The sequence below is a fragment of the Oryzias latipes genome, chromosome 17 (assembly GCF_053564925.1).
Source record: "Oryzias latipes strain Hd-rR chromosome 17, Olatipes_Hd-rR_3.1".
Taxonomy (NCBI): Eukaryota; Metazoa; Chordata; class Actinopteri; order Beloniformes; family Adrianichthyidae; genus Oryzias; species Oryzias latipes.
In genome coordinates, this window is record NC_136253.1 from 22705291 (window position 1) to 22718422 (window position 13132).

Here is a 13132-nt window from a genome sequence, read left to right on the forward strand (position 1 = left end):
ATTTTTTTTTAATTTATCTATTTTCCTTACTTCATAAAGTCTTTACGTACATAAGGACTATTATTGTTATTTTTATTATTGCACTCATGATGTTTAAGGTAATGTTTTAATAATTTTAATATCTTTTTAATAATGTATTTATTGATTGTACTTTTATAATTACTATTACTGTTATATGTTATTTTTTCTTCTTATTTTGTTTTATTTTATTTTTTAACTTTCATTTATATTCTGATGCTGTTACGCCAGTGATTCTTGATCCATTGTTCTGGGGCACTACCGCCTTTGCCTGTAGAGGGTGCTGTTGCTGCGGTGCTCGTTCTCATTGGGCCGGCTGGGGTCCCGCTCTGTGGTCTAATAGCCGTAGAGTGGGCCCTGAGCTGCGGTGTTGGGCGGGCGCCGTGGTAATGACCCTCGTGGTCGGGCTGGGCCTTGGAATGAATGGATCCCCGTTATACCGTTTCCTCACAGCAGAACCAAGCCAGACTGTTTCTTTAATCTGCAGTTCCTCATTTTTGTTCAGGGTTATATTGGGGGAACTGGGTGAGTGGAGGGAGGAATCTGGTGAGGGGGGTGCCAATTTTGTATCACAGTCCTGTGTTTTTTGTTGTAGCTAATTTTCATATTTTATGGCTATTTTATTTCTCTTTTATGTAGAGCAATTTGTGTTTTCGATCGAAATGAAAGGCGCTTAACAATTAAATAAAGTTTGAGTTCATTTTGGAGCCAGATTTTAGCTCAGGCAAGGAAAACAAAGATATACACCGATCTATTTGTCTGCAAATTGACGTCAGTTTGAAAGAAAAAATACTCATAAATATAAATTTAGCTTCATTTTTCTTTATTTTTGTCCTCCATTAACCAAAAGATGCAAAAAGACATGATAAAAACAAATTTTTTTGTCAGAGTGGGTCTTTAAATAAAAAAGTTAAAACACCATAAATTAGAAATGCAAGAAAAATCGGCGAACAACTTGCCTATAAGTGCTTAGAAAGAACAGGAAAAAGCAGATATTTTTTTCCCACAGCGTGTAATCAGGATGAGACAGGAATTTTAACCAAACAAACATTTCAGCGGTTGTGTAACAGTAAACTGGCAGAGGAAATAAAAGCTGAGTTAGGTTTCGATTCCCAAATCTGTCTGACCTTTCAAAATAAAAGTTTTCAAGCTATAAAAATTGAGAAATTGACATTTAGACTGTTTTTCTCCACTTATTTTCCGATATTTTCTGTTAGTAACTTATTTTATTTACCTAAAATGTGCCAAAAACAATAAACAATAAGTTTTTCAGCTGTTTGCACGTAAACTAAAAGAAAAAACACACAAAATAGTCTTTCACTTCATCAAATTCAACTGGATTCATTTTAACTGAAAGGATTCCACCTTCTAGAAGTCTCCCAGCACTGACATGGTTAACATCAAGGAGCATCTGGATGGAACTTGAGGTCATGTGACTGTGGGGAAATTCAACACTGCGGAACCCAGCGTCTGCGCTTGAGCTGGGCAGAGAGTTACAAGGCAAAAAACCTCCAAACTGAAGTGGAAACATGCTGCAGCTCTTCCTATTGACCCTCAGCCTGTTGCCATGGATGCCAGGTATGACTGCTAAGGTCATCTGCTATGAAACCTTTGAAGCTGCAGATAATTGAGTAAAAACAGGATGATTACTTTGGCCTCCTCCCTTGATTAGGATGTTTTGGTAAATGTAATTTAAATGATGACGTTAGTCTTGCTTCTTGGTTGTTTTTTTTTAGCTTAGAAGGAATTTTTCTTTTGTTTTCTTCCAAGTTCTGCTACTTTTTGCCTAAAGGCAACGGTCAAATTCTCTTCAACATTTTGCCTTATTACTTTTTAGTGTTATGAAAGACTCTTGAGAAAAAAATAATCAGAAAGGGAAATGGAAGTAGGAAGTGTGATGAGTCGGAGCACAAAAATCCACTTTCGCTATATTTTTCAGTAAATAAAGTCAATAAAGCCATTTGTTTTCTGCGGGTTTTAACCTAGTTGTTCAAGACCAATATGTGTTCTCTGGGAAAAGAGTTCAACCAAGTGTCAACAGTCCCATCTTTTCTGCTTTTTGTCAGTGTTCCACTGTAAGGTCACCATGGACGGCGAGTATTCGGTGCTGGAGGGGGGATCCCTCACCATCCCATGTCACTACGGGCCTCAATACGTTAGCAACGTGAAATACTGGTGTCAGGGGAAAACCAGGGAGTTCTGCACCTCCTTAGCTCGGACTGATGACGCTCGCAGAATCGGTCCAGCTGTGGAGAAAGTAAGCATCTTTGACGACCCGGTCCAGCTGGTGTCCACCGTGACCATGAACAACCTAAAGGAAGGAGACTCCGGGTGGTACATGTGCGGCGTGGAGATCGGCAACTTGTGGAAGGCTGACGATGTTGGCTACACGAACATTAAAGTTATTCATGGTGAGAAATGGGGACACACGTTCAGCTAATTATCCCAACTTGAAAGGTTACGTTCACACGGGTCATGTGACGCGTGTTAAAGGATGCACATGTTCTTCAAATAATGGTGAATTTCATGATACCAACAGCAAATTTGGCATAGATATACCTTAGGATCCTCTCTTTCAGAAAAGCGTGTTAGCCAAAATCCAAGATTTTGAAACATACATAATGTATATATTATACATACTGTATGACGACTGCAGTTTCTGCATGCTATGGTCACAAAAACCACCACGCAATGGGGAGGCATCAGCAGAGGCTTCAAGATTTCCAATGCCGCCTGATTTTTGGAAAATTGTTGCCGTGGCCATAAATGGAGATGGTGGCCGTCAATTAGTCAGGTGGAGATGACGCCATTATCCTTTGTGCTATCCTATGGGGTCAAGATGACCATTGACGTGTTCTCCCTACCATGACAAAGGTGGATAAAGGTGGAGAGGATTTCATGTAATCCATGGACACCAGTGAAGATCACAAATCATTGATGAAAAAAGTTCAGTGCACTGTCTAGTGGGTCTAGATGACCCAACTCCCAATGTTAATGTGCCTAGGATAGCACAATGGTTATGAAATCAGGCAATAGCTGGGTGGGCACAGCTATTCGTGGCAGCAGCTCCCATGTGTAAATGTCTCCAGACAGCGGGTCGTCCATATCAAGTGCCACCAGCCGCCAGTAGCCTTGAGGTACATCATTCAGTCTGTCACTGGACTGCCACCACGTAACCTCGAAATGGGCCGGGGTGGCCACTGACAGATGTCAAATTTGAAAGAAAATCGTCTGATTGCCATAAAAATTTTTGTTTATTTTTTAAAACCTCCTCTGGCCACTGCGTGGCCTGTTAAGGTGTGATCACCTGCCGACTTTGCTGAAAAACTTGCATTTAGGTGGCCACGCGGGGACATTATGGGATAAGTGACCATAATATTACTGTTAGAGCCATTTTAAACATTCTAAGGTGTTGGTACTGATATGTAGGTCAACTTAGGAGCCCAGCTGTTCTATTGGCTGAAGAGGTATGACGTAGGTGAGTAGGTTCGTTTTGGGCCAGGAGCGAAGCTGGAGAGCTAGAGAGTACACTAGTTTTTGACCGTACTTAAAGTTCCTTCGTTTATATGTTTTTTGTATTTACATTTTTGTAACAGCCTTTTTTGGGAATTAAACATTCAAACGAAGAACTTGGACTGTGTAAGTTAATTAACGACAGACGCGTCAACTATAAGTTCTGACTCTACAGCTTAAGTGTGTATTTCAGAAATTAGACGGATCCACACTTACAATTACACTGGGGGACAAACAGACAATAAATATTTATGTAACTAATGGCTGCCATTTAGGATTTTTCTCCAGGCTGATGGGCTTTTCTGAAAGAGGGGATTGTAAGGTCGGGAATATCAACCTAAGCGGCACTGCTAATGGTGTTCTCACTGAATTTTTGCTACCCAATACTATTGCATGTCCGCCACCGTTGAAAGAGTCTTGCAGCGAAATGTCAAAGCGGAACATATCCGGCTCCAGGCTTTTTCTTTCACATCTCTACTCTGATAAATGAAAACTTGTGTCTTTTAATTCTGGGCCAGGCTCAAACTGCAATTATCCTTTTCTCCTCCACAATCCATTTACAAACAGTTGGCACTGCCATGAATTGAATGGGATGCAAGTCATAGGTCACAACTAAATCAAGTTCGGTTCGGTTCAACTTTCAACGTGTGTTCAGTCGTAGCGCGTTTTTGTACGTACAGCGTGAAAACACTTCTAAAAATGTGGGCAGCCATGGGTGAACGCCAGAGTTTTAAATGTGGAAGGCAGAAACGCATGTTTACACACGTTTACTTAGACATTTCATCAAAAGTGGCCGCTTGCTTTATGCCAGGATTGGCAGAGTTGTTCACAAGCAACACAGAGGATGAGGGAATTTAGCGACATTAAAGTTTAGTTGGCTTGTTAGCCTCAGATTAAATAAATCTGAGGCCATGGTCCTTCACCGGCGAAAGGTAGCTTGCCATCTCTCGGTGGGTGGAGTGTCCTTGCCCCAGGTGGAGGAGTTTAAATACCTCGGGGTCTTGTTCACGAGTGAGGGAAGATCGGAGCGTGAGATTGACAGGCGGATCGGAGCGGCGTCCGTAGTTATGCGGTCGCTCTATCGGTCCGTCGTGGTGAAGAGAGAGCTGAGCCGAAAAGCAAAGCTCTCAATTTACCGGTCGATCTACGTTCCAGTACTCACCTATGGTCATGAGCTATGGGTCATGACCGAAAGAACGAGGTCCCGAATACAAGCGGCTGAAATGAACTTCCTCCGTAGGGTGGCTGGGCGCTCCCTTAGAGATAGGGTGAGAAGCTCGGTCACCCGCGGGGAGCTCGGAGTAGAACCGCTTCTCCTCCACATCGAAAGGAGCCAGTTGAGGTGGCTCGGGCATCTAGTCCGGATGCCCCCTAGACGCCTCCCTGGAGAGGTGTTCCGGGCATGTCCCACTGGACGGAGGCCCCGGGGAAGACCCAGGATACGCTGGAGAGACTACGTCTCTCGGCTGGCCTGGGAACGCCTCGGGGTCCCCCCAGAGGAGCTGGAGGAAGTGGCTGGGGTGAGGGAAGTCTGGGCATCTCTGCTCAGTCTGCTGCCCCCGCGACCCGGTCCCGGATAAGCGGTGGAAGATGGATGGATGGATGGATGGCTTGTTAGTGTGTTCTTGATGCTTTAGTCATCATTATTATCCATATGTTAAGCTACAGTAATGTACTAGATTCCTGCAATGTGTCATGAAGCTAAATAGGCATCAATGTGTGCGATTGTAGAAATTTGTGCTTTTACTTAGCCTTTCCATTGAACGCGCGTGCGAACGTCACATACCATTCTCACTCTGCTTTCCCATCATGTTTTCTCCAGGTTTGTCAGCTGTACACAGCCAAGTGAGTGGGGAGGAGGGGAGCAGTGTCGCAGCTGAATGCGTCTACAGTGAGAGATTAAGGCATCTGAACTTCCTTTCTTTTATTCCTGTCATCCCTAACACATCCCAAGTTTTCTGTTCCGACACAGGCAGATTTACAAACAGGCGCATCTTTTCAAAAGTTTCGAGCACCACCAGAGGATGGTGAGCACTAACCGACTCGCCCCCCCCCCGGGACTGCCTGCCAACAGAGACAGCGTGAAGATGTGGTGTCGGAGTGGAGACCCGAGATCCTGCCGATCAACGGGGTCTGAGGGGATCTACGAAGACTCCTCCGTGGTCATCAGAGATGACAGAATTGGGTCGTTCACCATCACCTACAAAAAGCTGGAGAAAGGAGATACTGCTTGGTACTGGTGTTCTGCAGGGCAGCAAAAGACGCCAGTTTACATCCTGGTCACTCCACTACCCACAACCAGTAAGATTTATTTTTTCAAACATCAAATTTATGGTGCTGCTAGCTGACTTGTTGACCATTAATACAGCACACACATAGCCATTCGGGTCGATTTCTCACTAATAAGTCACTAAAAAGTCTTACTTTAGAAAAACAAGACATTGATTCTATAATGATTTATAATTATGTTGTTTTTTGGCATAATTAAAACTTAAGCATGGAGAAAAAAATAATTAAAAACATGAAATAGTTTATGACTTTTGACAAATGCTCATACAACTTCTTTTGTAAACAAAAGACACCCTGTGTAGCACAGGATCATCTCAGTGTAGCAAATGTAATAGAAGTAATGTGATATTAACAGTGATTTAAGCCATACATTGTGTCCGGGTCAAGATGTTCACACTTGAAAATGGGTCCGTTTCGACCCGAACACAATATAAAGGTTAAAAGAAAAAATATACATGATTTATTTTACTGTTTGTGGTGCATCTGAGCAAGAGATTTGTTAATTTAACCAACCACAAGCTTAACATTGGTGACAGGAGTGTCCAGTACAGATGCTACCGGAGGTCCTGTGGCGTGATTTGAGCGTCAGGGGAGGCATGTTGGTGCGATTTGGGCGTTGTAGCACGATTTGGAGAGTCTCTGAATCAAGGATGGGCAACTCCAGGCCTCGAGGGCCGCTGTGTCTGAATGATTTCCACATATCCATGCCCTGCTTATGACTGATTACCTGGTTCAGGTGTGTCCAGCCAATTAGAACATGCCAGAGCAGGGTGAATTAGAAACCATGCAGGCATGCGGCCCTCGAGACCTGGAGTTGCCCGTCCATTGACATGGAGACGTGATTAGCGGTGTTTTAGCAGAGCTCTTAAAAATAAATGAATCTCCCGTCATCATCTGTGCCTTCCATGCATTGTAAATGAAAAATACATTCAATGCTTTCATGTTGCGATGAGGCATAGTGGTAGCTCCTCCCACACATGTCTGGAGCACCAAGTTGAATATTAACCAATTATGAACACATATTTGGAGAAGCGAATTTGACGATTGATTCACAGTTTGAATAAATGCTGCATAAATTGGATTTAAAATCCTTCAAAATTTGGTACCCCTTGATTCTGGTTGTACTTTTTAGTCCCCAACTGATTATCTGTGGTATTCGGCGAACAAAATCTGTCGAAGTGTTTGATTTCGACTTGTGATTGGTACTGCCCTGGAGCTGTATGTGAATTAGCTGAACAAAGTTTGATCCTTTTTTTTTTTTTTTTTTTTTTTTGCTTGAAAGCTTTCTTATTAATAACTTTACTTACTTTTTAAAATTAAAACTTCTTTCTTAACCAAAGAAGGGGTTAATGAGCCGCATGTCATTCTGGAGCTGCAAGTTGCTAAACACTAATTTTTATATTTTCTACCAATTTTGTTCAATATCTCTGCTTTAGGATACAAAATGAATTGAGTTTGCACTGTTAGGCAACTGTTACTAGTAGTTTCTATGCTTTGTTAGTGATCAATAAGTCGGTTAATAAGCATTTTTCTCATCTGTCCTTCCAATTTCATCCTATTTTGTAGACTGTTATTGTTTATTTAAAAGCAGACACTACAAGTATGTGGTTTCATTTTAGACAAGCTCATTTAAAGGGCGCTGTGACCTTGTCGTTGTTCCACTTCCAAACAAAACTTTAATAATAAATTCGTTCTTCTTAAGGTTTTGAACAAAAGAGTCAAAGAAAAATGTTTCAATAGCTGCTAAGAATAAAGTTTTGTATTTGTTTAATAGAAAAAATAAATATGGGAAACTGTGTTGTGACTCTAAAATATGTAATTTGCAAATTTAAAAAATTCTAAACGTGCAATATATTTCTTGACTTATTATTGTTATCAATGACTAATTATTAGTGTTCTTGAGTAGTTATCATTTTTCTCCTTTTTAAATCCTGATTTTATGGTATAAAATATCAAATTACTTTTTTGTGTTTTCATTCATTCGTTCATTTTCTACCGTTTTATCCCTTTCGGGATGACGGGGCTGCTGGAGCCTATCCCAGCCAATTGTGGACGACGGCAGGGTACACCCTGGACTGTTCGCCAGTCTGACACAGGGCCACAATCACACACACATTAACTCTCACACTCACACCTAGGGACATTTGTGTTTATAAGAAGCCAAAATATTATGACCAGATCTAGAATGGTTGCCAGAGAAAACAAAAGCATCAAAGCTTTGAATCTTATGTTGAAATAAAAAAAAGTAAAAGAAACAAAAGTTCCAGTGGTTTCTTTTTATGGAGCCCCTGAAAGGACATCGAAAGAAAAAAAATAACTTGCACTTTGTCACTTTGGTGGCTCCACACATTTCCAAAAATAAACTTTAGTTTCATTTAGTGTACTTTAGAAGTGGTTAGTTTCACTTCTCTCCTCCTGTTCTCCTTGGTTTTTTGTCTTCTTCTCTATTCAGCAATTGTGGACATCAGATTTTGCAGCCACAAGATATGATGTTATGATTCTGTGTCAACATTTTTATTTTCCATGAATGTAAATGCAACGCGAATTGTGATTTGATCGGCAACACATGGTAGTGTCTGTGCATCCTATTTGTCATGGAGGATGAAGATCTAGCAGCATTTAATGTCCCAATTTCCCCCTTTTACTGGGTTTGTGATGAAAGCCACCCTGACCAACAAAAGATCTACAGAAAAACACATAGAAAAATAAATAAAATAAAAGACAGAAAAACACAAGGGTGGATGAACAGACACACCTAGAAAAAAATAAATTCTGCCTCAAAAGGGCAAAAACCATTGTCCGGGCTGTGCCTGTCCCAAGCCGGGACACAAAACTTAAAAGTCATGGATATATGATGTAATATGGAGTTTTTTGTTTGAAACATTTGAGGGCTTTGGGGGATAAACTCTCAGCACACCCAGATCTGCCCCCCTGATAGTCAACTTTGCCCCTCATAGTGTGGCTGACTAAATCCGGGCCTGCCAGATAATGATTTTAGGAACTGTGCACATGGTTGTTGGAAAGTCATGTTTGATTTTCACAAAAAAAAACTTTTTTTTTACCTGCCACTCTGTGTTCTTCACCTGCAGCATCCACTTCTAAATCAACCCCACCCATGACAAACAAGCCCCCTACACACTTGGCTCCACCTCAACTTGAGTCTAAGGAGACCTGGCACGGTCACACGTAAGTCTGACTTTACAGTCATTCTCCAGTGAGAATAATTCACCCTTCTTCTTCCACTTTCGGCTTCTCCCATCAGGGGTCGCCACAGCGAACGAGTCGCATGGTAAATTTGGCAATGTTTTACGCCGGATGCCCTTCCTGACGCAACCCTCTCAAACCGGGCTTGGAACCGGCAGAGGTAGAGAAGGGAAGAGAATAATTCACCCTAACGATCCATTTTCCCCCTCCATACTTTCAGTCACTTGTTGGCGATAATGGTGGTGTGTTTATGTATCATCGTACTTGGGGTTGTGGTCGTGGTGGCCAGGAAGTTATGGAACTTTCACAGTAAGATGATTCCAACGTAATTCATGAATAATTGTGATTTTGTACTAAATATCCTAAATACTCATTTCTAGGAAAAGATTCTGTATTAAAAGAGGTTGCAAAGATGAAAGCTAAATATAACGTGAGTGAACTTTGGAACGTTTGTCTGATTTGTTTGAAGCTGTTAAAAAACAACCATCCCATTACAGTTTTCTTCTCTTTCTTTTTAAAGGGATACTCGGGGGATGTGGATGACTTGGAAAGCGTTGCTGTTGTTTTCCTCAACAAGAATTCAGAGGAAGTGCTTTTACACTGACTTCACTTCCTTCTGATCACTTTCAGGTTTCAATCTGTTGACACATCTTTTCTTTTGTACATGTTTTGTTCGAGCACTGCAAATGTCAAACAGCCACTAAGTACATTTTGTGCATTTTCCCTGCGTAAAGTGTTGGTGTTTCATGATATGTGCGTGACATACGTAATTCTTAAGTGTTTCTTGCGTTCGTCATTTGCTGCAGCACTGTTGTTGCTCTTCCATCTCAGGCTGTTGTTGGTGATCACTCCCAAGTACTTGTACTCCTCTAACCTCTGCCACATCCCTGCCCAAAATGCTAAGAGGCTGGGAAGCTGGTGGTTTCTTCCTGAAGTCCATAATCATCTCTCTGGTCTTTTCCACATGGAGCAGCAGGTGATTTACTCCAGCCCACCTCACGAATTTATCCACAAGTTGCTTGTACTCCGCCTCCTGCCCACCATTAATGCAGTCGACAACCGCAGAGTCGTCAGAGAATTTCTGAAAATGGCATGTCACTGAGTTATACTGGAAGTCACTGGTGTACAAAGTGAACAGGAAGGGAGAGAGCACAGTGCCCTGTGAGGCCCCCCACACTACTCGTCACCACGTCAGACAGGACACTACCCAACCGGACAAACTGTGGCCTGTTCAACAAGTACCGGTATTCAATGATCCAGGAGACCAAGGCCTCGTCCACACCCATTAGCCGCAGATTCTCACCCAGTAACCATAGATAGAGATAGAGAGATAGATATAGAGAACAAACTTTTTATGCATATGCCACTGATGTTAATATAGCGCATACAGCACACGCATCCCTATTGATTTGCATATAAAGCGATGGAATCTTGCACGATTCATGTTCTTCGTTGATCTGCGTGTTCGTTGCATGGTTTATTCGTACTTCTTCTGTGGTTTTAATGTGGTCCATTCAAGATAAATCTATGAAAATTTCAGTCAGACAACTCTTGCAGTAAGAAATATTTATTTGACATTTTTCCACATTCTTTAAATTGGCATTCACATATTTTCGTTTGGCATAAGGCTCCGTTCAATTCCATAAAACTTCCATAAAATTTCCATAAAACTTTCGGGTAACAAAACCCCCCTTTACGGAGCCCACAGGTGGAAGCCGGGGAGGAGGGTGGGGCGAAGAATGAGCGCTGAAGGTAAGAAAGAATGAACAACTGCGCGCCTGGCTTAAATAGGACGCTGAGCAGGTGAGTTAATTAACTGAACCGCCCTAGGGTATTTACCTGAAAAACACTGCAGCGAGTATCTGCCCGAAATACGATAAATCGTCATTTCAAGTAAAGAACACAAATTTTCTTACTTTTTCCACAAAATTTCACGAATGACCAATTTTCATCCGAGCAATATGCGCAAAATGTGGGTAGCGGCTGTGTGACATTTTTACAAATTAACTTTATATTTGTATCATATTTGATTCATCCATTTCTGAGACCCCTATCTCATGATCAAAACTGCAGTTGAAAACAGATTGTTTCTGTTCCTGTCCTGTAGTTCATCATCATTCCACTGGGGTAGTAGAAGCATTTCCTGCTCATTTCAAAATGGCTGCTTCCGTAAATCTTTTGGCGGGAAAAGTTCAGCTCGTTTTAAAAACTTTATGGTGAGAACAACTCATCTGTAGTTATTCAATATTTGCTATGTTAAAAGAGTTCAAAATTAATTTGTTATTAATTCTTTATAAATGTTAAAAATGTGTGGATCAAATTTGAGTCAGTGGGTAAATACGGTACTGTGTTTCTGAACACTTATGTCAATATTTTTACATCTTAAACTTAACATCGTTATGGGTAAAAACAAATCACTTAAATGTATCATAATGATTTAGCAAAATTGATTGCAGGTTTTATGAAAAGGTTTAAAAAACATCATAAAATTTCCTTTCAATTTTATGATGTAGTGGGCTTTACAGGGTTAACTATTTTACATAAAAAAGGGACATTGGATGCATGTACATATGATTCCATTTTCTTACATAAACAAACGCAAAAAATAACACATTTCTTGCTGCAACTGTGTTTTAGATATTTGTTTTTTTCAAGACTTTGTTAAACAAAGCATGGGGGATCAGTGGCTAAGGCGGTTGAGCAGGTTGTCCAATGATTGAAGGGTCGGCGGTTTGATCTCCGCCCCCCCCCCCCCCCCCCCCCCCCCCCCAACTGTCGTTGTGTCCTTGGGCAAGACACTTCACCCTCCCTGCTTCCAGTGTGGCTCCACTGGTGTGTGGATGTGTATGAATGTCCCGGATGTGCGAGTAGGTGCGAGCTGGCAGCCACGCCTCTGTCAGTCTGCCCCAGAGCGGCTGTGGTTACATCAGCAGTTACCATCAGCAAGAATGAATGAGGAGTGAGCGTCTGAAAAGCCGCAGATGAATCCAATCCATTATTATTATTATTATTAAAAAGCAATGTTATTTTTATACTAATTTTATTATTTGATATTTTTTCTGTAAATTTCAAGTTATCCACTTATGTTAAGAAATTATAGTTTTTTAACAATAAAACTGTGTTTTAGCTGTGCCATGCAGACACATTGTGCCTGATCAAAGACTAAGGTGAATAATGCAATGAGAATTTATAAGGAACATTTTATTGGCAAATCGTTAGAAAAGAATAGGACGATGAAGTATGTTGCAGCATAAATTAAACGTTATGTAGTACTTTTTGAGGGAAGTTGTCAAAGTTAATAAATGAACTTAAATGCTTGGATTTTTTAATGTTGAAAATCTTTTAATCATTAAATTCCTTAAAATGACCTTTTGTGTTGTTTTCTTTTTTTAATTGTAGTTTAAATTCAGTGTTAATCATCGGTCATCGGCGGAAAACCATCTCCAGAGTTCGAACACACTACATCTCCCAGCAACCCCAGCGCACATTTCTAGCTGAAATGTTCTATATCACTGCGCTGACATCTTTAAAACAAACTTTAGCTTCATCATCTTGACAAAAACAAGCGGTAAGAGGGGAACTGATGCTTTATTTAACCTATCATGACGATCAGCATAGATCGCTTTCCTTTGGCTGCTGCACTCGAGGTCCGTGCCTGAACGTCCTACGCGAAGCGTCTTCTTTTCGGAAGAAGCGGTCCCACGCAATAAGGCCTCCGTCATCAATTAATTTATGATAACAGACACCTCGGCGGGAATTATTCCTTACATAGTAGCTAATTGCTATCGATTAACCCTTGTGCTATCTTAGATGACCCCACCCTTACATTGACGTGTTCTCCCTACCATGACAAAGGTGGATAAAGGTGGAAAGATTTCATGTAATCCATGGACACCAGTGAGGTTCACAAATCCTTGAAGAAAAAAGGTTCAGTGCACTGTCTAGTGGGTCTAGATGACCCAACTCCCAACATTAAAGTGCCTAGAATAACAGAAGGGTTAAAAATGCAATTTAAAAAAAAAAAAGCAAATTTTTCTGTAATCGCAATTACCGGGATAATTTGACACCTCACAAGAAACACAGTTGCACCATCCGTCTGTCCATCCAT

General features: G+C 41.2%; 1 protein-coding gene across 1 annotated transcript; it reads left to right on the plus strand.

Annotated features, from left to right (window-relative positions):
* Positions 1-1404: 1404 nt before the first annotated feature.
* On the plus strand, positions 1405-11344 carry LOC101165919 (polymeric immunoglobulin receptor). Its single transcript, XM_004079122.5, has 8 exons — positions 1405-1596; positions 2085-2429; positions 5354-5435; positions 5606-5832; positions 8910-9006; positions 9245-9333; positions 9405-9454; positions 9545-11344. Exons 1-8 carry the CDS (start codon positions 1548-1550, stop codon positions 9626-9628), a joined length of 1023 nt encoding a protein of 340 aa, XP_004079170.1. The 5' UTR covers positions 1405-1547; the 3' UTR covers positions 9629-11344.
* Positions 11345-13132: the final 1788 nt, after the last annotated feature.

Bases quoted from the DNA above. Each gene is read 5' to 3' on its own strand.
- LOC101165919 (XM_004079122.5), top strand. From the start codon at position 1,548: ATGCTGCAGCTCTTCCTATTGACCCTCAGCCTGTTGCCATGGATGCCA. The intron at 1,597-2,084 runs GTATGACTGCTA...GCTTTTTGTCAG, and splicing joins CCTGTTGCCATGGATGCCAG to TGTTCCACTGTAAGGTCACC. The intron at 5,833-8,909 runs GTAAGATTTATT...CTTCACCTGCAG, and splicing joins CACTCCACTACCCACAACCA to CATCCACTTCTAAATCAACC.